Genomic DNA, 19619 nt, shown 5'->3' with positions numbered 1-19619 from the left:
TTTCTTAGCTGGGTTGTCATTTTTGGGGGTGGGGTCATTCCTGACAGGGAAATGCTTTGCCAGGTTGGCAGACAGCCTACTCGGACGGTCAGCGTAGGGAACTCTATGGCGCTTTGTGGCAGTGGTCCACGCCTGTATCAGACTCTCCTGGAACGCATACATGGTCTTTACTGTGCCCTGTGGGTTTTTAGCTCTGTACAGGACGAAAGCGTTGTGGAGGCAGATTTGGAACATGTACAGAACAAATTTAGTTGTCCATTTATAGGACTTCCTGATGAACGGGTAGTACGAAATCATTTGATCCAGCCTATCAACACCGTTCATAGACTGGTTGTACTCTACCACAGAGACAGGCTTCTCCTTCACCACCTTCCCCCTCACACCTTTCTTCCACGTCAAGACCTGTCTCATCTCGTTCTGGTGAAATGTGGATACCATTCTCACAACATTTGTGTCCCGCCATGCCAAGCACAGAACCTGGTCAGTGTGGAAGGCAATTCTGCCCCCTGGTTGCAGGGTGGCCTTTTCCGCATGGTGGATAGCTGGTGGTTCTCCTCTATGCTTTCGCAGTGTGCCACATACATGTGTCCCCAGATCTAGCAGGATATCACACATGTTTACAGAATTATAAAAGTTATCCATGTACAGTTTGTAGCCCTGCTGTTCCAGCCCCAACAGGAGACCACACACTGTATCTACAAGAGATTTACCGTCTCCACAATAAGGCATCAAATTATAACAAAATCCTGTCTGGGACTCACATAACACATAACTTTTGATCCCGTAATGCACAGGTTTCTGTGGGTTAAAAACTTTGAAGCTCAATCTGCCTCTCCGCAGTAAAGTTCCTTCATCTATTGAGATGTTCTGGCCTGGCTGGTAGAGTTCCTGGAACTTGTTCACTAGCATGTCTAAGACTGGGCGGACTTTATACAACCTGTCATCATTGTTTCTCACTGCTGTGTTGTCAGTAAAATGCAGGAAACGCAGTATGATCTGGAACCTGTTTCGGGACATTGTCTTTCCAAAATAGGGGGTCTCCAGCACCTCGTTCGTGGACCAGTAACTCTCCAGGTCAGGCTTTCCAATGAGCCCAGTCAGGAAGAGGAGCCCTAGGAAGGCCTTCAGTTCAGCGATGTCAACAGGATTCCATGCATCGAGCCTTACACTTGTTGCGCCAGGCTCAATTGTCTGCTGTGCATACAGGTTGGTCTGGTCCACAACATACTGCAGCAGCTCTTCAGTAAGGATGAGTTCCAGGAAGTCCACTGGCTTGTCCGACTCCAGCGCAGCAGCACTGTTGAGCAGGCCAGGAACAGCAGTGAACGGGATGTCCTCTGGCTCCCACGGCACTTCATCCATGCAGTACCATTGCTGCTCTGGATACAGGATAGGTGTTATAAAAATATAGAAATACAAATACATTACTATAGCACACTCACACACACACAAGCTTGTAGATCAGCTATATTGGGCAAAGAGGGAAAATGAACATACCTTTGGTGTCTTTCTTTTTCCCCTTCTTGGGTTGCTGTCCCTCCATTGGCTCTCCATCTGCACCACGGCCTGTAAATAAAGAAATACATACATTACAATACAATTTACAACACACACACAACATGTATAATTGTGAGCTTGTAGATCAGCCATTTTGGACAAAGACACAAAAGAGGGAAACAAGATCTTACCTTTTGATCTCGGTTGTTTACTAGATGTGGGCTCACTGGGTTCTGTAACAATCGGCTCGTCCTCATCTGAAATAAAAGCAATATATCCTCAGTAAACTATATAATCACATTTAGTACAGAGAGACAGTGTATTGTACTAGTGTCTCAGTAAACTATATAATCACATTTAGTACAGAGAGACAGTGTAGTGTCTCAGTAAACTATATAATCACATTTAGTACAGAGACAGTGTAGTGTACTAGTGTCTCAGTAAACTATATAATCACATTTAGTACAGAGAGACAGTGTAGTGTCTCAGTAAACTATATAATCACATTTAGTACAGAGACAGTGTAGTGTACTAGTCTCAGTAAACTATACGATCATAGAATGCAGAGACAGTGTAGTCAGTAGTCACACACACACACACACACACACACACACACACACACACACACACACTGATGACATCATCACTGGGACTTTGTGCGTGAAGCTGGTACTGGTACTGTCTGTACAATATGCATATATCAACAACAAAATTACTCCTTACCACGATCATCGGGGTCCTGTCGCATTGGATTCCAGTCTTCCTCGCCCTCGACATGGACAACTGGCGACGGTGTGACCATCTCCTCTTCAGATGAATGGGAGCTTGATGGCTGAGAGTCAAAGTCACTTTCCATGTAATCCCGGCGCGTCTTTGCACGGCGCAAATGCGCCCTGGAAAATGGCTCCTCCTGGGGAATCATGTCTGTTGTTGTGTTGCCCTCGATCTCCTCCTCGTCACTAAGTTCTGACTCCGTCTCGTCTCGCAAATGCGCCCTGGAAAATGGCTCCTCCTGGGGAATCATGTCTGTTGTGTTGCCCCCGATCTCCTCCTCGTCACTAAGTTCTGACTCAGTCTCGTCTCGTTCGAGCTGGGACACAGGAGGCTTGGGTTTGGGACCAGGCGCTGGAACCGGATCGATGGTGGTCACGGGTTTGACTACCGAGAACATCGTCTCATCCAGTGTCCGCTGCCCAGCAGCAAGGCGAACAGCTCGGGCACCGGCGCGCCGAGGGGCGATGCGGTGTTTGGTCTTTCCTTTTGCCTTCACCATGACTGACTAGACTATGACTACTACAACTAACTAACTAAACTATACTACAGACTATACTACAACTAACTAACGCTAACTAAACTGACGACTATAGGCTACTAGCTACTGTAATCTCTTCAACTTCAACTCAGCACACTGTCACAACCGTACACAATGGCGTCTCTCTCCTACTCTGCAAAGAGGCAGCGTTTCTCACGGCTTTTGTCTTCTTGTCTCCTCCCCCATTAAAAAAAAACAGCTGCGGTATGTGTTTGATCGCGTGTTGTCGGCTTGACTTTGAAGGCAGGGACCTGTGTCTGTGTCACAGGCTGGGGAAGTGTTTGAACTACGCGCTGCATTAATAAAAACAAAAACACGTCAAACACTTCTTTGGCGTGGATGGCTATTCCTGATAACACGTTAAAGACGTCTTTGGCGGTGAATGAGTTAAGCTTGGCTAAATTCCTTCTTATTGCCCACCTCAAGAGGATTGTGTGGATGAGATTCTTCAGGCTTCGGGGACCCGATCCTGTTCTCTTCACCAGCGGCGTCGGAACAAGCTCATCTAAAGCTAAGAGTATCTTGCTTATTGCGGTTAACACCTGTATAGCTACCGCCGTGTAGCGTGCTCCATCTACCCCGGCTGGGGTGACAATAGAGATATAGGCTTGAGAGCTAACTAAGAAAGTCCGCTCTCAAAGTGTGAATAGATAGCTAGCTTGCATACGTGCGAATAGCGTCTCACTGTATTAGCACAGAACAATAGGCTAACACCAAAGTAGCCGGCTGCGTTTTCCCCGGACGGGGTAACGCACCCAGTTGTTGAATAGATAGCTAGCTTGCATCCATGCAGATACTATCTTGTGTGCTAGCACATTAGGCGCAGGCTACCTCTGTGTAGAGCGCGTACGTTCACTCTGGCTGGAGTAACGTTAAGAGAGAGTAGTAGCTCAAGAGCCATGCTCTCCAGCTTAGCTAGATAGCTAGCTCGCACCTGTGCGGCTAGCATCTGACGTTGCGTTAGCACTTCGGCTACCCTTTTACCGTTGCAGGCTTACTGCTAGTTAGCTTACACGGTAAAACCTCCGCTAATTCCTGGTACAGCCTGCGGGTGCTTGCTGCGAGTTAGCTTGGCATAACTCGTGCAATGAACCAGGCGGCTGCCACGAGAAAGGGGGGGACAGCCAGGCGCTGTGAAAGGTGCGATGCTACGCTGGCCGGTTTCGATCGGCACGATGACTGTGTGTTCTGCCTGGGGCATGAGCACGCTGCTGAAGGCTAGCTTCTGCAGCATCTGTGATGGCTTCAACCTGGGCGAGTTGCAAGCAAGAGCTGCGCTCTTTGTCGAGGAGGACTTGCCGCCCAGCGGCGCGCCCCCCGAGGGGTGTGCATCCGCGGGGTCCGACCGCCCGGTCGGAGGTGAAGCACCCGCTGCTCAGGGTCTCCCAGACCAGTCTGAGCAGCAGGATCTTAATTGGGGCGACGAGCCCATGTATCCCATGTTGGAGCAGGGCCAGCTCTTCCCCTACGACCCCTTGGCCGATGCCCCCCAGGAGGACACCCCCCAAGGGGAGATGTCCGGCGGGGAGGATTGGGACGGTGCCACCACCGTCACCACTGCTGTAGAGGCTCGCTCAGAGATGAGCATCAACGAGCCCTACCAGAAGCAGTTTCACGGGGTGATGTCGAGGGCCACAGCGAAGCTAGGCATCGCCTGGGCCGAACCACCCCAGCCCCCTGCATCAGTGCTGCAGGGGTGCTATTTCCAGGCACGCCAGGCACCCCGCCCGAAACGCCGAATGCCCGTCTGCGTAGACGTGATTCGTGCGGTGCAGGCGGGATGGGATAAGCCTCAGGAGGCCAAGCCGCTGTGTGCAGGCATGGTTCCGTGGTCGGCGGTCGAGGGCGAGGGGAAGCTTGCGTTCTCCGCGATGCCCCCCCTCGAGGAGATGGTGGCTTCCCACCTGGCCTCCAACGCCAGCAAACCCACGCTGCCCTCCAAGGCATGCCAGCTGACTGCCAAACTGGCCGAAAAGGCGTATTTGGTGGCGGGGCAGTCCACCGCCATCACGAACAACCTGGCCATCCTGCAGGGTTTCCAGGCTGTGCTCCTGCGGGAGATGCAGGGTGACCCCGCTCCTGAGCTGTTCACAGAGCTCAGGATGGCCACCGACTACGCCTTGCGCATGGTCGACTGCCTGGCGCAGAACAGCGGGAAGGTCATGGTCTTCTCCGTTCTGACTCACCGTCACCTGTGGCTGAACCTCACTCAGCTCCCTGAGCAGGAGAAGAGCAGGCTACTGAGGGTGAAGATATCTCCGGAGGGCCTATTCGGTCCTTCCGTGGAGGATTTGGCCCAGCGGTTGGAGAGGCAGCAGCGAGACTCCGCTGCGGTCAGATCCCTCTTGCCTCGGCGGCAACGAGGGGAAGACCGCCGGTTTCAGGTGGCAGCACGTGCGGCGAGTCGCCCTCCGGGACCTCTGGCACCGCGAGTCACCCCACGCCCATGGGTGCGGGCCCCACAGGCTCGTGCGCCTTCAATGGCGGCACCCCACCCGGCCGCAGTGGGCCCATCCTGGGTCTCACGGCAGGCCAGGATACGCGGCCCTCGGTGCCCAAGGCCCGAGTTCGGTCGGGAGCTCTCCCAGGGTCTCATACCCGTCATCAAGGCTCGCCTTGGTCCATGGCTACGGCCTGGCCTCGGCTAGAAGCTTCCAGGACAAGCCCACCATCAATGGCGCCATGGGCCCATTGTTGGTCAGGAGCTCTCCTGGGGACCGCACTGCCGGACGTTGGCCCGCCTTCCAAGGGGCCCAGATCTGCGTGCGGCCGGACTCGAAAGAGAATGTTGCCTCCGCAGTCCCCCCAGCCTGCGAAAGTTGCACGGCGGGGGGTTACTTCGATACGACGCACCCACGGGGCGCGTCAGTAGGCGGAGCTTGCGTAAGGGATTTTCCCCCGGCATGCACAGCTTCTACGGAACTGACCATGCGGCAGGGGGGCATAGCCTCTCACGTCCTGCCCCCCCATTTTCTCCCCCCATCAGGGCACCGGATCAGGTCCCGGTGCCCAACAATATACTCATGACCAGAGGGGCAGTTTCCTCTTTGTACAACAGGCTCAATGCCTGGGAGCTTCTGGGGGATACGCTCTCCAGTTTGCCAGGCCCCCACCCACGTTCGACGGGATCCCCGATTCGGCCGTGGAGGGGGGGTCCATGGACATACTCCACAAGGAGGTTACTTCGCTCCTCGCCAAGTGGGCGAGAACCACAGTTCCTCAGCTCCTCGCTCGGTTCCCAAGGCAGAGGTGCGCTCGGGTTTCTACCACAGGTACTTTGTCGTGCCCAAGAAGGACGGCTCCATGCGTCCAATTTTGGACCTTCGGCGTCTCAACAAGACGCTGAGGAAGTTCCCGTTCCGAATGCTCTCTTTTCCCCGCCTGTTCAACGCGTTGAGACCAGGGGATTTCTTTACTTCCGTGGATCTGAAAGATGCGTTCTTCCATGTCCCCGTGGTTCACAGACACAGGAAATACCTGAGGTTCTCCTTCCTGGGGAAGGCTTACGAGTTCTGTGTCTTGCCATTCAGCATGTCTTTGAGCCCGTGAACCTTCACGGTGTGCGTGGAGACAGCCTTGGCTCCCCTCCGCGCGAGTGGGATCCGCGTCTTCCTCTATCTCGACGACGCTCTCATAGTGGCGGACTCGAGGGTCCGTGCCACGGAACATACCAAGGTGGTGACCGATCACCTGCAGACCTTAGGGTTTTTGGTGAACTGGCAGAAGAGTTGCCTCGTCCCAGCGCAGGTGGCGACCTTCCTGGGGCTCGAGCTAGCCTCCCAGGCCATGTGGGCCCGCCTTTCGCCAGAGCAACAGGCTCGCACAGTGCTGACAGCAAAGACGCTAGGTCTGTGTCCCTCTGTGTCAGTGCATCAGTGCACAGTCATGTTGGGCCTGATGGCCTCAGCAGTGTATGTGCTCCCACTGGGGAGACTACACATGCGCCCGTTCCAAATCTGGTTTCTCAGGCATCGCCTGGACCCGGCCAGGGACCGTCATCGCAGGGTTCCTCTGATGTGTCCGGCCCGGCAGGCGCTGGCCATATGGGCAGACCCCCGTTACCTCTCGAGAGGCACTCGGTTGGGCCCTGTCCTGCTCAGGTTGGTGATTCGCACCGACGCCTCCCTCTGGGGATGGGGTGCGGTTTGCGGGCGTTTTTCGGCGAACGGCCGGTGGGAGGCTGAGGAGCTTCGCCACATAAACGTGCTAGAGCTGGAGGTGATTCGCCTGGCTCTACTTCACTTCCAGCGGCTCATACATGGACGCCATGTTCTGATCCGCTCGGACAATACGGCTGCGATCGCCCACCTTAACAAACAGGGCGGTGTGCGGTCGAAGGCGCTGAACCGGTTAGCGGCGGAGATTCACCTGTGGGCGTATCCCCGTCTCCTTTCATTGTCAGCGGTTCATCTGCCGGGCCGGCTGAATTTCGGGGCCGACCTGCTGTCTCGGGGCAATCCCCGTCAGACAGAGTGGTGCCTCCACCCTCAGGTGGTGGAACAGATTTGGGCCAGGTTCGGCCACGCCCGCGTCGATCTCTTTGCATCGCGACGCGCGACGCACTGCCCACTGTGGTTCTCGATCCAGGAGGACAGACCCCCGTTGGGTCACGACACGCTGGCGCACGCGTGGCCACGGGATGGGCTCTATGCGTTTCCCCCGATCCCCCTGATCCGTCAGGTGTTGGACAGGGTGAGGGAACAGCATCTTCAGCTCATTTTAGTGGCCCCCTTTTGGCCCAAGCAGATATGGTTTGATCTGATCTCCTTGGCGCAAGGTCCGCCCTGGGCGCTGCCGGTATGGGCGGATCTTCTATCCCAGGTGGAAGGGGAGGTGCTCCACCCCTCCCCAAGCAGGTGGAAGCTAGCAGTCTGACTCCTGAATGGGACCATTTGCTAGCCCAGGGCTTGCCCGATAATGTGGTGTGCACTATTCAGAGTGTTAGGGCTGCTTCGACCTGCTCTCAGTACACGTACAAGTGGTGGGTCTTTTCGCGTTGGTGCACGGATAAGGGCGTGGATCCAGTGAACTGCAGTGTGCGACCAGTTCTCTGTTTCCTTCAAAGCCTGCTTGACGCAGGCCAGTCCCCGCAGTTGCTTAAGGTGTACGTAGCCGCGATTTCTGCTTGCCACATGGGAATTGAGGGGAGCCCCGTGGGGGCGTGCCCTTTGGTCTCGCGCTTTATGAAGGGAGCGTGTAGGCTGCGCCCGCCGTCGCTGTGCATCTTTCCCAAATGGGACTTGGTTACGGTGGTGGACGGGCTCATGGGTCATCCGTTTGAGCCCTTGGACTCCGCCGATCTGAAATTTCTGTCTTTGAAGACCGCGCTGCTGCTGGCCTTGTCGTCAGGAAAGAGGGTTGGTGGCCCTCTCAGTGTAGCAGGCCTGTATGGTTTTTGGGGATGATGGGCGCAGGGTTACGTTGCGACCTAACCCGGCTGATCAACCTAAGAATATTAATGCCAGCTTTAGGTCTATGGTCTGTGAGCACTGCACGTCAGGTTAGAGGTTTTTCCCAAATCACACAACACACAGAGGCAGGTCATTGCAGGAATGGTTCAATTTAATCAGGGGTTCTTTAACAAAAGCGGGGGGGGGGAAATAGTGCAACTGAAATGTGAATTCCCAATCCTTTTCCGTCTTCTTAGTTAAGAGGTTTAAGTCCCCTGGGTTCTTCCTCTTCTTTCAGGAAGATACAAAATACGTCATCAGATTGCCTACAGAGGACAAACAGGCAGTTAGTCTTTAGCTTCAACATCAAAATATTGAGGAAAGAGTGGAGGGTCTAACTTACCGCCCGACCAGGTGCTTCGCTGAGGAGAGTGAGCCAGAGTGTGGGGGAGATGCCGCCCGGCTTTTATACCTGCCGGCAGCTGTATCACAAGCCAACACAGGTGTGGGTAATGCAAGCTGATTAGTGACACAGACTGGTACGTACCTCCCTTCAATCAGCTGTCCCAGAGGCTCACTGTGAGGGCGGCAATTCTCCCCTCTGCACTCTCCTCTCCTAATCTCACCTTGTCGGGACGTAGACACTCCACACATCTCCCCCCTAAGCTCCTCGCTAGGAGCAGGAGCTTCATGTTCCTCCTCAAACATCCTGGATAACGCGTCTGCGTTTTGGATGCTTTTACCAGAACGGTGCTCTACCCGGAAGCAGTAGTCTTGCAGCCCGATGAACCATCGTGTCACCCGGGCGTTCTTGCCCTTCGTAGTGGCCATCCACTTCAAGGGTGCATGGTCCGTGATGAGGACGAACTCCCGACCCCACAGATAGTAGCGGAGGTGGTGTATGGCCCACCATATGGCCAGGCACTCTTTTTCCACCGTGGAGTAGTTCCGCTCGTGTTTCTGCAACTTCCTGCTGATGTATGTCACCGGGTGTTCCTCCCCCTCTATTACCTGGGCTAAGACTGCTCCAATGCCGGTTCCGGAGGCATCGGTCTGAAGGAGGAAGGGCTGTGTGAAGTCCGGGGCAACCAGGACCGGTTCTTCACACAACGACAGCTTTAGCCTCTGGAAAGACTTCTCCGTCTCTTCTGTCCATCTCACGTGGTGTGGTAGGCTTTTCCGTGTCAGGTCATGTAGAGGGGCTGCAATAGTGGCAAAGTTCTGTATAAATTTATGATAATATGACACCAAGCCTATAAATGACTTTACCTGTCTTTTTGTGACCGGTCTGGGCCAGTTCCGTATCCGATCCAGCTTGCATGTCTGGGGCTTCACACAGCCTCTGCCGATCGTATGCCCCAAATAGTCTGTTTCCCTCAGCCCTAGACGGCACTTCTTTGGATTCGCGGTCAGCCCAGCCTGGCGAAGAGCCTCCAGAATGGTCTCCAGATGCCTCAGGTGGTCCCTCCATGTCGTGCTATGAATGACAATGTCATCTAAATAGGCCGCGGCGAAGGCACGGTGGGGCCGGAGGATCCTGTCCATCATTCTCTGGAATGTGGCAGGGGCTCCATGAACACCAAAGGGAAGGACCGTATATTGGTAGAGCCCGTCTGGAGTGGCAAAGGCGGTCTTCGGCTTTGTCTGCTCCGTTAGTGGCACCTGCCAGTATCCCTTGGTCAGGTCCAGGGTACTCACAAAGCGTGCCTTTCCCATCCTCTCAATCAGTTCATCTACGCGGGGCATTGGGTAGGCGTCGAAGCGGGCCACCTCATTCAGCTTTCTAAAGTCATTACAGAAGCGGAGGGTTCCGTCGGGTTTGGGCACCAGGACGATGGGGCTAGACCAGGGGCTGTAGGACTCTTCAATGATTCCCAGTTCTAACATTTTCTTCACCTCCTCCTGTACAGCCTTCCTCCTCGCCTCGGGGATGCGGTACGGCCTCTGTCTCACCACCTTTCCTGGCTCAGTTTGGATGTCGTGAGTGATCACGTGGGTCCGGCCAGGCAGGTCAGAGAAGACGTCCTGTGAGCGGTCGACAAGCTCCTTCAGGTCCTGGACCTGGGACGGCCCGAGTTCGGGGTCAATGGGCACAGGAGGAGAACTCTGGGGAGAGACAACAGTTAGCAGAGCCTGGCGAGGGAGTTCCTCCGCATCATGCCACTTCTTTAGGAGATTAATATGGTACAACTGGTAGCCTTTCCGCCGGCCCGGCTGCCTTACCCGGTAGTTTACCGCCCCCACTTTCTCTACCACCTCATAGGGTCCATGCCACTTAGCCAGGAATTTGCATTCAGTGGTTGGGACCAGGACCAGCACCTTCTCACCCACCTGGAATTCCCGGAGACGGGCTCCCCTGTTGTAAATGCGGCTTTGTGTGGCCTGCGCTTTTTCCATGTGCTCTCTCACCAGTGGCCACACCTTCTTCAGCCGATCCTGCATCGCGTCCACGTGGTCGATGACTGAGCGATGGGGCGATGGCTGGCTTTCCCAGGTCTCTTTGGCCACGTCGAGGAGGCCACGGGGGCTCCTGCCGTACAGCAACTCGAATGGCGAGAAGCCCGTCGACGCCTGGGGTACCTCTCGGATAGAGAACAACACATACGGGAGGAGCTGGTCCCAGTTCCTCCCGTCCACATCAATTAATTTTCTTAACATACTTTTCATGGTATGGTTAAACCGCTCCACTAACCCATCAGTTTGGGGGTGATATACAGAAGTACGGACTTGTTTTACCTTCAACCATTTGCACATGGCATTCAGGACTCTGGACATGAAGCAGGTGCCCTGGTCCGTCAGGATTTCAGCAGCAATACCCACCCGGCTGAATAACAGGAACAGTTCTCGTGCGACGGTTCGGGCAGAAGCATTGCGGAGGGGGATAGCTTCAGGGAAGCGGGTGGCATAGTCCATCAAAACCAGGATGTACTTATGTCCCCGGGCAGACTTAGGGAGGGGCCCTACAATGTCCATGGCCACCCGTGAGAATGGCGTCTCAATAATGGGCAGTGGGATAAGAGGGTTCTTAAATGAGGTCCGTGGCGCCTTCAGCTGGCATTCCGCACAACAGCGGCAATACTCCTCTACAGCCCTTTTCACCCCCGGCCAATAGAACCTCGCTAGGATTCTGTCATATGTCTTCTGTACAGCCAGGTGGGCTCCCAGCTGGTGGGTATGAGCTAAATACAGGACACGGGATACAAATGTTTTGGGCACCAACAGTTGGTTACATATTTCCCCCCCCTGAGTCTTCAGCACCCTATACAACAGCCCCTTAACAACTGCAAAATGTGGTGAAGGCAGGTCACTCACCCCCTCGCATGGTGCTCCGTCAATTTCCAGGACATTCTGACGGCCGTGTTCCAGGTTTGGATCACTCCACTGGGCCGTTGCAAACTCCCCTGGGGCCCGGGGTTCCAATGTCTCCACACTGGGAAATTCAGCAAACGGCTCCTCCGAGTTATGCGTGTCTTCGGAGCTAATGGGCACCCCCCTCAGGGTTCGGGGTTCTTCATCTGCAGTCACCAGACTACCGTCACTGGTGGCCTCTCTGGGCGCCGGCACCATCGCGGGGTAGGCCTGATAGGTAGGGCTACGGTTGCTCCGGCCGGAGTGGCGTTTCTTTCCACCTCGGCGTGGCGGTCTTTCTGTGGTGGCTCCCCAGAAACGGTCAAAGAGCTCACAGTCTGTCCCGATGAGTAAAGGCACAGGCAGGTTGGGAACTACTCCCACGTGCACAATGGTGGTCCCCCGGGTGGTCCTCAGCTGCAGGCGGGTGGTGGGATACTGACGAGTATCCCCATGCACACAAGTGACTTGAATTGGGGTCCCTTCTTTGTCGGCCGCCAAGTCCTCCCGAACTAAGGTGATGCGACTGCCGGAATCCAAGAGGGCGTGGGTGTCAAACTCACCCACTTTGACGGGGAGCATCCTGCTCATTTTGGGCTGGTGAGCGAGGCACGTTGTGGCGTACAGGTTGGTTCGGTTGGAGGAGTCTGCGGAGGCCATGGTGACATCTCGTCCTGCAGCTTCCCGCTCAGGGCAGCCCCAGGATATGTGGTCCTCCCTCCCGCAAATGTAGCACTTCCTACGAGGGAGGGTTGGTTGTGGTGGCGGCCGGGATGGTGGCGGCAGGCTCCGGGGAAGCTGGCTCTGGCCCGGGGACCTCCTCCTCCTCTCTCGACCCGGTCGCTCATCTGTCGCCACCGGTCGGTTATCAGGCCGTGTGGGCTTTAGCATTTCTTCACTCACCTGGTGGTTCTCCAGTAGACTCACCAGACTATCTAGCTTTGTAGGACTCACTCGGGAAGCATATCTTTTGGCGTCGGGCGGCAATGTTCTGATGATGCGGTCTATGACTAATCGCTCTATCCAGGGCGTCTCCGTCTCCGGTCCCTCCTGAAGCCAGCTCTGGGCGGACCGAAGCAGGGCAGCAACCTGGGGACGAGGTGGTTGAAAGGAGTTGTAGACCCAGGCATGATATCGCTGGGCGCGAGCGGGGAGGCTGAACCCCTGTCGCGTCAGGATAGCTGCTTTTACTTTGGCATATACTGTAGCATCGGCCACAGACAAGTCACGGCACGCACGCTGGGCTTCGCCGCTCAGAAATGGTGCGAGGATACCAGCCCACTCAGCTGGTGGCCACCCCTCCCTCGTTGCGGTGCGCTCAAACAGTTCCAGGTAGGCCTCGATGTCATCAGCTAACGTAAGCTTGGTCAGGCAGTCTCCAGGCCTTCGAGATATTGTCGCATCCTTCGCGACTGTTTCACAAAGTTCTCTCACTGCTCTCTGCAATTCGGCCTGACTAACTAACAGGGCCGCGACCGCTTGCTCCATGTCAGTGTGTTTGGGAAAAACTCAAAGCGATCAATGCTGTGCCTGCATTCTCCACCACTTGTGAGCACTGCACGTCAGGTTAGAGGTTTTTCCCAAATCACACAACACACAGAGGCAGGTCATTGCAGGAATGGTTCAATTTAATCAGGGGTTCTTTAACAAAAGCGGGGGGGGGGAAATAGTGCAACTGAAATGTGAATTCCCAATCCTTTTCCGTCTTCTTAGTTAAGAGGTTTAAGTCCCCTGGGTTCTTCCTCTTCTTTCAGGAAGATACAAAATACGTCATCAGATTGCCTACAGAGGACAAACAGGCAGTTAGTCTTTAGCTTCAACATCAAAATATTGAGGAAAGAGTGGAGGGTCTAACTTACCACCCGACCAGGTGCTTCGCTGAGGAGAGTGAGCCAGAGTGTGGGGGAGATGCCGCCCGGCTTTTATACCTGCCGGCAGCTGTATCACAAGCCAACACAGGTGTGGGTAATGCAAGCTGATTAGTGACACAGACTGGTACGTACCTCCCTTCAATCAGCTGTCCCAGAGGCTCACTGTGAGGGCGGCAATTCTCCCCTCTGCACTCTCCTCTCCTAATCTCACCTTGTCGGGACGTAGACACTCCACAGGTCATAGACTTGTCAGCATTCTGTCCCCCGCCGTTCAGTTTGGGCGAGGAGAGGCGCTTGCACATGATGTGCCCTGTAAGGGCGCTCTCGGCCTATGTGACCAGGACGCGTTCATTACGCACTACAAACCAGTTGTTGGTCTGTTTTGGGCAGAAGGCCCAGGGCAGACCCCTTTCCAAGGATCGCTTATCACACTGGATAGTGGAGGCGATTGCTTTGGCATACTCTGCCATGGGTAAGGTACCCCCGGAGGGTATCAAGGCGCATTCTACGCGAGGCGTTGCGACATCTTCCGCGTTGTTGCGTGGTGTATCGGTGGAGGACATGTGCGCTGCGGCCTCATGGTCCTCTCATCACACGTTTGTTAGATATTACAGCCTCGACGTGTCCGGTTCGCGTTTCGCGCATGCGGTACTGTCAGTGGCAAGAAGGTAGTATCGTTGCCGCTCCAAATGTCATACGGTCAGGCATGAGCGTTCGCCATGTGGCCGTGGTTCACCGATGTGAGAGCTTGAGTTCGAAACGAAGTAAAACGTTAGGGTTGTGCTACAACCCGGGTTTTACGAGTGAGAACGAGAGCTCTCACTTCCCAGCCTTGCTGCGTCGATGCGTCGTTGGTTGCGTCGATTCTCAGCGGGCTGGAAGAAGGAGTGGCTATCCCTGGGCTGAGCGGGCGTGACGTAGTCACGTGGGTGAGGATTGGGTGGCCGCCTCAGCCCCAGGGGGCACCACGCCACCTGCTGGTGGGTGGTCGGTTTTATATATAAAGATCATTTTTGGAGCAAAAATTACATTCTTCCAGTGGCTGCGTACGCAGCGGATATGGCACTAGAGTGAGAGCTCTCGTTCTCACTCGTAAAACCCAGGTTGTAGCACAACCCTAGCGTTTAATGTTGTATTGTTAACTGGAAAGAAGAGCCGATGTACACCCACACAATCTTATGGATAGGTGCGTCGGAGGAGAGAGTCCATAAGCAGAATAAAGAATTCCCGCACACTATCCAGTTACTGGCAAACTTTATTACAATGTTTCGGTCACTCAGACCTTCATCAGGTAAAATGGAGTACAAGCAAAATGAGGCAAGTATTTATATTCACACCTTGCAGGATGCGCCCAATCAGGGACCGTGAGCTGGCTGGCAATCACTGCCACAGATTGTGTGGGGTTAGCAAATCACAGAGGGCACAGCCCTTACAACACCATACAAGGGAAAATTGAAAATTGAACATGGCAACTAGATTCAAGTAAAGTAAATTCTAATGGTAGTAAAACACTAGAAAATATTATAGAAAAATATTGTAGACAAATATTTAATAAAAGGTTATCATAGAAAAATATTGTAGAAAAGTTTTAAAATCTAGAACAATAAATTTAATAACATGTTAAACATTTAGGTTTCTTCACAGTAAATATGACAAATACATACAGGGGGGTCCAAAAGGAGGGGTTCAGTACCTGGGCAATAGAAAAATGCAAAATTAGTATAGTCTTACCTATACATAATAGAAGAGCTACTGCATACAATATAGACTATAATATACACCACAGAATAATTCACAACATAACATTAAGAAGTAGCTCATCATTAAGACCTTTGGGGGACAGAGTCTGTAAAGAATAGATCCAGAATGCTTCCCTTCTCTTGAGTAACAGGTCATGGTTCCCACCCCTGTGTGGCAACCTGACCTGCTCCATTCCAAAAAAGCGTAGGGAGGAAATGTCGTGTTTGTTATCATTAAAATGTACGGCAACAGGATATTCGTGATCGTTGTGTCGTATTGCGCTTTTGTGTTCACTGATGCGCTGCTTCAATTTCCTAGTGGTTTTTCCAACATAGGCTAAACCACACGGGCAGAGTAACATGTAGACGACATGTGTGGAGGAGCAGGTGATCACAGTTTTGATGGACAGACGTTTACCTGTATGTGGATGGCTGAAGTGTGTCATCTTGGAGGTGTTGTTACACTGTGCACAATTACCACAGCGGTAGTTCCCATTGGGGAGAGGGCTGAGGCTCGTTTGAGTGGGTTGTGAGGGTTTCTCCCTACTCGATGTAAAGTGCGCATGTACCAATTGATCTCTTAGATTGCGATCACGTTTAAAGACAAAAAGTGGTGCAGGAGAGATATGGGTTATGATATTCCAAATTGTGTCATCCAAAATCTTGAACTGCTTGTTTGCGTCCATTAATGCATCCACAAGAGATTAACCAAAGTTAATCAAAGTTTCCTCAAGGTGTAAAAATTCATCTATTTCATTATTTTATAGGTGTATTTCACAGGTTCAAACAATCTCCACTCAGTGTTCAGAGCTGAGAATTGTACTTTAGACATGTGTGGTTCAGTAACAACATTTTAACACTAGAGGGAGCTGCTGTTTTAAAAAAACTGAATGAGAAAGAGCAACGGAAACAGAGGGGAGAAAGCAGGGGATTGAGCGTGCTAGAGGGGGAGAGACAGGAAATAGAGAGTGATAAAGTGTGGGTTTGTGCGTAATTGTTGAAAAAGCTGAATTGCGAGCCAAGATGGGATGCAGCCAACGGCCCTGCCTAGATGTGACAGTTTGACACGCACGCACGCACACACACACATACATGCACACACGCACACACACACGCACGCATGCACACACATACACTGACCTCTCTTAGTTGTAGCGTCTCCTTGTCTTTCTGCTCCAACAGGCCCTCTAGATGGTGGATGGTCATCTCAGCGTCGGCCAATTGCCTCGTCCGCTCATGGTCCTCCTCGGTTGCCCGCGACGACAGGCCTTTGCTCTGCAACATCTCCAGTAACTTCTTAATGGACTCGTCCCTGTTAGAAAACAATAGCAAAAAAAAGAGAGAGATTTTAAGCTGCAACAGGCATGGTTGGGCGCCATACAGGCATAATTGCCCATGTCTGCGGGTGGGAAGCCGGATTAAGGGTATGTGTCCTAGTCGCTGCATTAGCGCCTCCCCTGGTCAGTCAGGGTGTTTGTTCAGGGGGGAGGGGAACTGAGGGGAATAGCATGAGACTCTGTCGTTGTCAGGTGAAAAGAGGCGGCTGACTGCACATGTATCAGAGGAAGCATGTACTAATAGTCTATGGCTCTGCCCACATTGGCAGAGGGGGTGATGCAGCGACCGGGACAGCAGGGGGAATTGGCCAAGTACAGTTGGGGAGAAAATGGGAGAAAAATCTGAAAAAAATGAAAACTGAGTGGCAGTCAGTGTGTGTTTCTGTGTGTCTCTACCTGGCAGTCAGTGTGTGTTTCTGTATGTTTACCTGGCAGTCAGTGTGTGTTTCTGTGTGTCTCTACCTGGCAGTCAGTGTGTGTTTCTGTATGTTTACCTGGCAGTCAGTGTGTGTTTCTGTGTGTCTCTACTTGGCAGTCAGTGTGTGTTTCTGTGTGTCTCTACCTGGCAGTCAGTGTGTGTTTCTGTGTGTCTCTACCTGGCAGTCAGTGTGTGTTTCTGTGTGTCTCTACCTGGCAGTCAGTGTGTGTTTCTGTATGTTTACCTGGCAGTCAGTGTGTGTTTCTGTGTGTCTCTACCTGGCAGTCAGTGTGTGTTTCTGTATGTTTACCTGGCAGTCAGTGTGTGTTTCTGTGTGTCTCTACTTGGCAGTCAGTGTGTGTTTCTGTGTGTCTCTACCTGGCAGTCAGTGTGTGTTTCTGTGTGTCTCTACCTGGCAGTCAGTGTGTGTTTCTGTATGTTTACCTGGCAGTCAGTGTGTGTTTCTGTGTGTCTCTACCTGGCAGTCAGTGTGTGTTTCTGTATGTTTACCTGGCAGTCAGTGTGTGTTTCTGTGTGTCTCTACCTGGCAGTCAGTGTGTGTTTCTGTATGTTTACCTGGCAGTCAGTGTGTGTTTCTGTGTGTCTCTACCTGGCAGTCAGTGTGTGTTTCTGTATGTTTACCTGGCAGTCAGTGTGTGTTTCTGTATGTTTACCTGGCAGTCAGTGTGTGTTTCTGTGTGTCTCTACCTGGCATTCAGTGTGTGTTTCTGTATGTTTACCTGGCAGTCAGTGTGTGTTTCTGTGTGTCTCTACTTGGCAGTCAGTGTGTGTTTCTGTGTGTCTCTACCTGGCAGTCAGTGTGTGTTTCTGTGTGTCTCTACCTGGCAGTCAGTGTGTGTTTCTGTGTGTCTCTACCTGGCAGTCAGTGTGTGTTTCTGTATGTTTACCTGGCAGTCAGTGTGTGTTTCTGTGTGTCTCTACCTGGCAGTCAGTGTGTGTTTCTGTGTGTCTCTACCTGGCAGTCAGTGTGTGTTTCTGTGTGTCTCTACCTGGCAGTCAGTGTGTGTTTCTGTATGTCTCTACCTGGCAGTCAGTGTGTGTTTCTGTGTGTCTCTACCTGGCAGTCAGTGTGTGTTTCTGTATGTTTACCTGGCAGTCAGTGTGTGTTTCTGTGTGTCTCTACCTGGCAGTCAGTGTGTGTTTCTGTGTGTCTCTACCTGGCAGTCAGTGTGTTTTTCTGTGTGTCTCTACCTGGCAGTCAGTGTGTGTTTATGTGTGTCTACCTGGCAGTCAGTGTGTGTTTCTGTGTGTCTCTACCTTGCAGTCAGTGTGTGTTTCTGTGTGTCTCTACCTGGCAGTCAGTGTGTGTTTCTGTATGTTTACCTGGCAGTCAGTGTGTGTTTCTGTGTGTCTCTACCTGGCAGTCAGTGTGTGTTTCTGTGTGTCTCTAGCTGGCCGTCAGTGTGAGTTTCTGTCTGTTTACCTGGTAGTCAGTGTGTTTCTGTGTGTCTCTACCTGGCAGTCAGTGTGTGTTTCTGTGTGTCTCTACCTGGCAGTCAGTGTGTGTTTCTGTGTGTCTCTACCTGGCAGTCAGTGTGTGTTTCTGTGTGTCTCTACCTGGCAGTCAGTGTGTGTTTCTGTGTGTCTCTAGCTGGCCGTCAGTGTGAGTTTCTGTCTGTTTACTTGGTAGTCAGTGTGTTTCTGTGTCTCTAGCTGGCCGTCAGTGTGAGTTTCTGTGTGTTTACCTAGCAGTCAGTGTGTTTCTGTGTTTTTACCCGGCAGTCAGTGTGAGTTTCTGTGGGCAGTCAGTGTGAGTTTCTGTGTGTTTACTTGGCAGTTAGTGTGTTTACCTGGCATTCAGTGTGTGTTTCTGTGTGTTTACCTGGCATTCAGTGTGTTTCTGTATGTTTACCTGGCATTCAGTGTATGTTTCTGTGTGTTTACCTGGCATTCAGTGTGTGTTTCTGTGTGTTTACCTGGCATTCAGTGTGTGTTTCTGTGTGTTTACCTGGCATTCAGTGTGTTTCTGTGTGTTTACCTGGCATTCAGTGTATGTTTCTGTGTGTTTACCTGGCAGTCAGTGTGTGTTTCTGTGTGTCTCTACCTGGCGGTCAGTGTGTGTTTCTGTGTGTCTCTACCTGGCGGTCAGTGTGTGTTTCTGTGTGTCTCTACCTGGCGGTCAGTGTGTGTTTCTGCGTGTCTATCCTCAGCTCCATCTCCTCCACAGTCTTCCTCAGGAGGAAGAGCTCCTTGGCCTGCCTCTCGTGGTCGCTGTGGAGACACAGGAAGTTCTCCTCCGTCATCTCCTGCGGGGATAGCGGCTGGTTGCCAAGGTGACCGGCTTCCGAGTAATCTGATTGAAGGAGCTGGTTGAGGTCACGCTGGATCCTTAGCTCGTCCTGCAGAGCCTGGATGGTGCACTGGACATGCTGTAGGACAGAGAAAACATTAGCATTTAGTTTGCAAACAGAACCAATTACGCTCGTCCTGTTAAGTGTGGATGTTGTGATGATGTTGCTAAAGAAATTAAAGGTACATTACATACTTTTTCTTACTGTCCCATAGCACAAAATGACCATAATACAAGGGCAATGTCCAGTTCTGAAAAGTGAAGCCAATGTGGTCCCTTAAACCACTGGCTCCAAAAAGAACTCAGATTGAATGGAAGTCAATGGGAAAATGACCCTACTTCTCACTTGATTTATGACCTCAGTAAACACTTTCCTAATGAGTTTATGGTCTCAAT

The 19619-nt window shown here is 52.5% G+C and overlaps 1 protein-coding gene across 1 annotated transcript in view; it reads right to left on the bottom strand.

The window, feature by feature from the left end:
* The window catches only part of LOC310772426 (ELKS/Rab6-interacting/CAST family member 1-like), a gene marked incomplete at both ends in the record, with an annotated part of 472647 nt that overhangs the window by 371070 nt on the left and 81958 nt on the right, over positions 1 to 19619 (bottom strand). Inside the window, 2 exons of the mRNA XM_083632236.1 lie at positions 16298 to 16469; positions 19046 to 19302. Of these exons, the coding sequence (XP_083488362.1) occupies positions 16298 to 16469; positions 19046 to 19302 (429 nt within the window). The remainder of the gene's footprint in view (positions 1 to 16297; positions 16470 to 19045; positions 19303 to 19619) is intronic.

The sequence above is a fragment of the Poromitra crassiceps genome (assembly GCF_964638095.1).
Source record: "Poromitra crassiceps genome assembly, chromosome: 2".
In the NCBI taxonomy this organism is placed as follows: domain Eukaryota; kingdom Metazoa; phylum Chordata; class Actinopteri; order Beryciformes; family Melamphaidae; genus Poromitra; species Poromitra crassiceps.
This window is presented reverse-complemented; position numbering and strand designations above follow the sequence as displayed.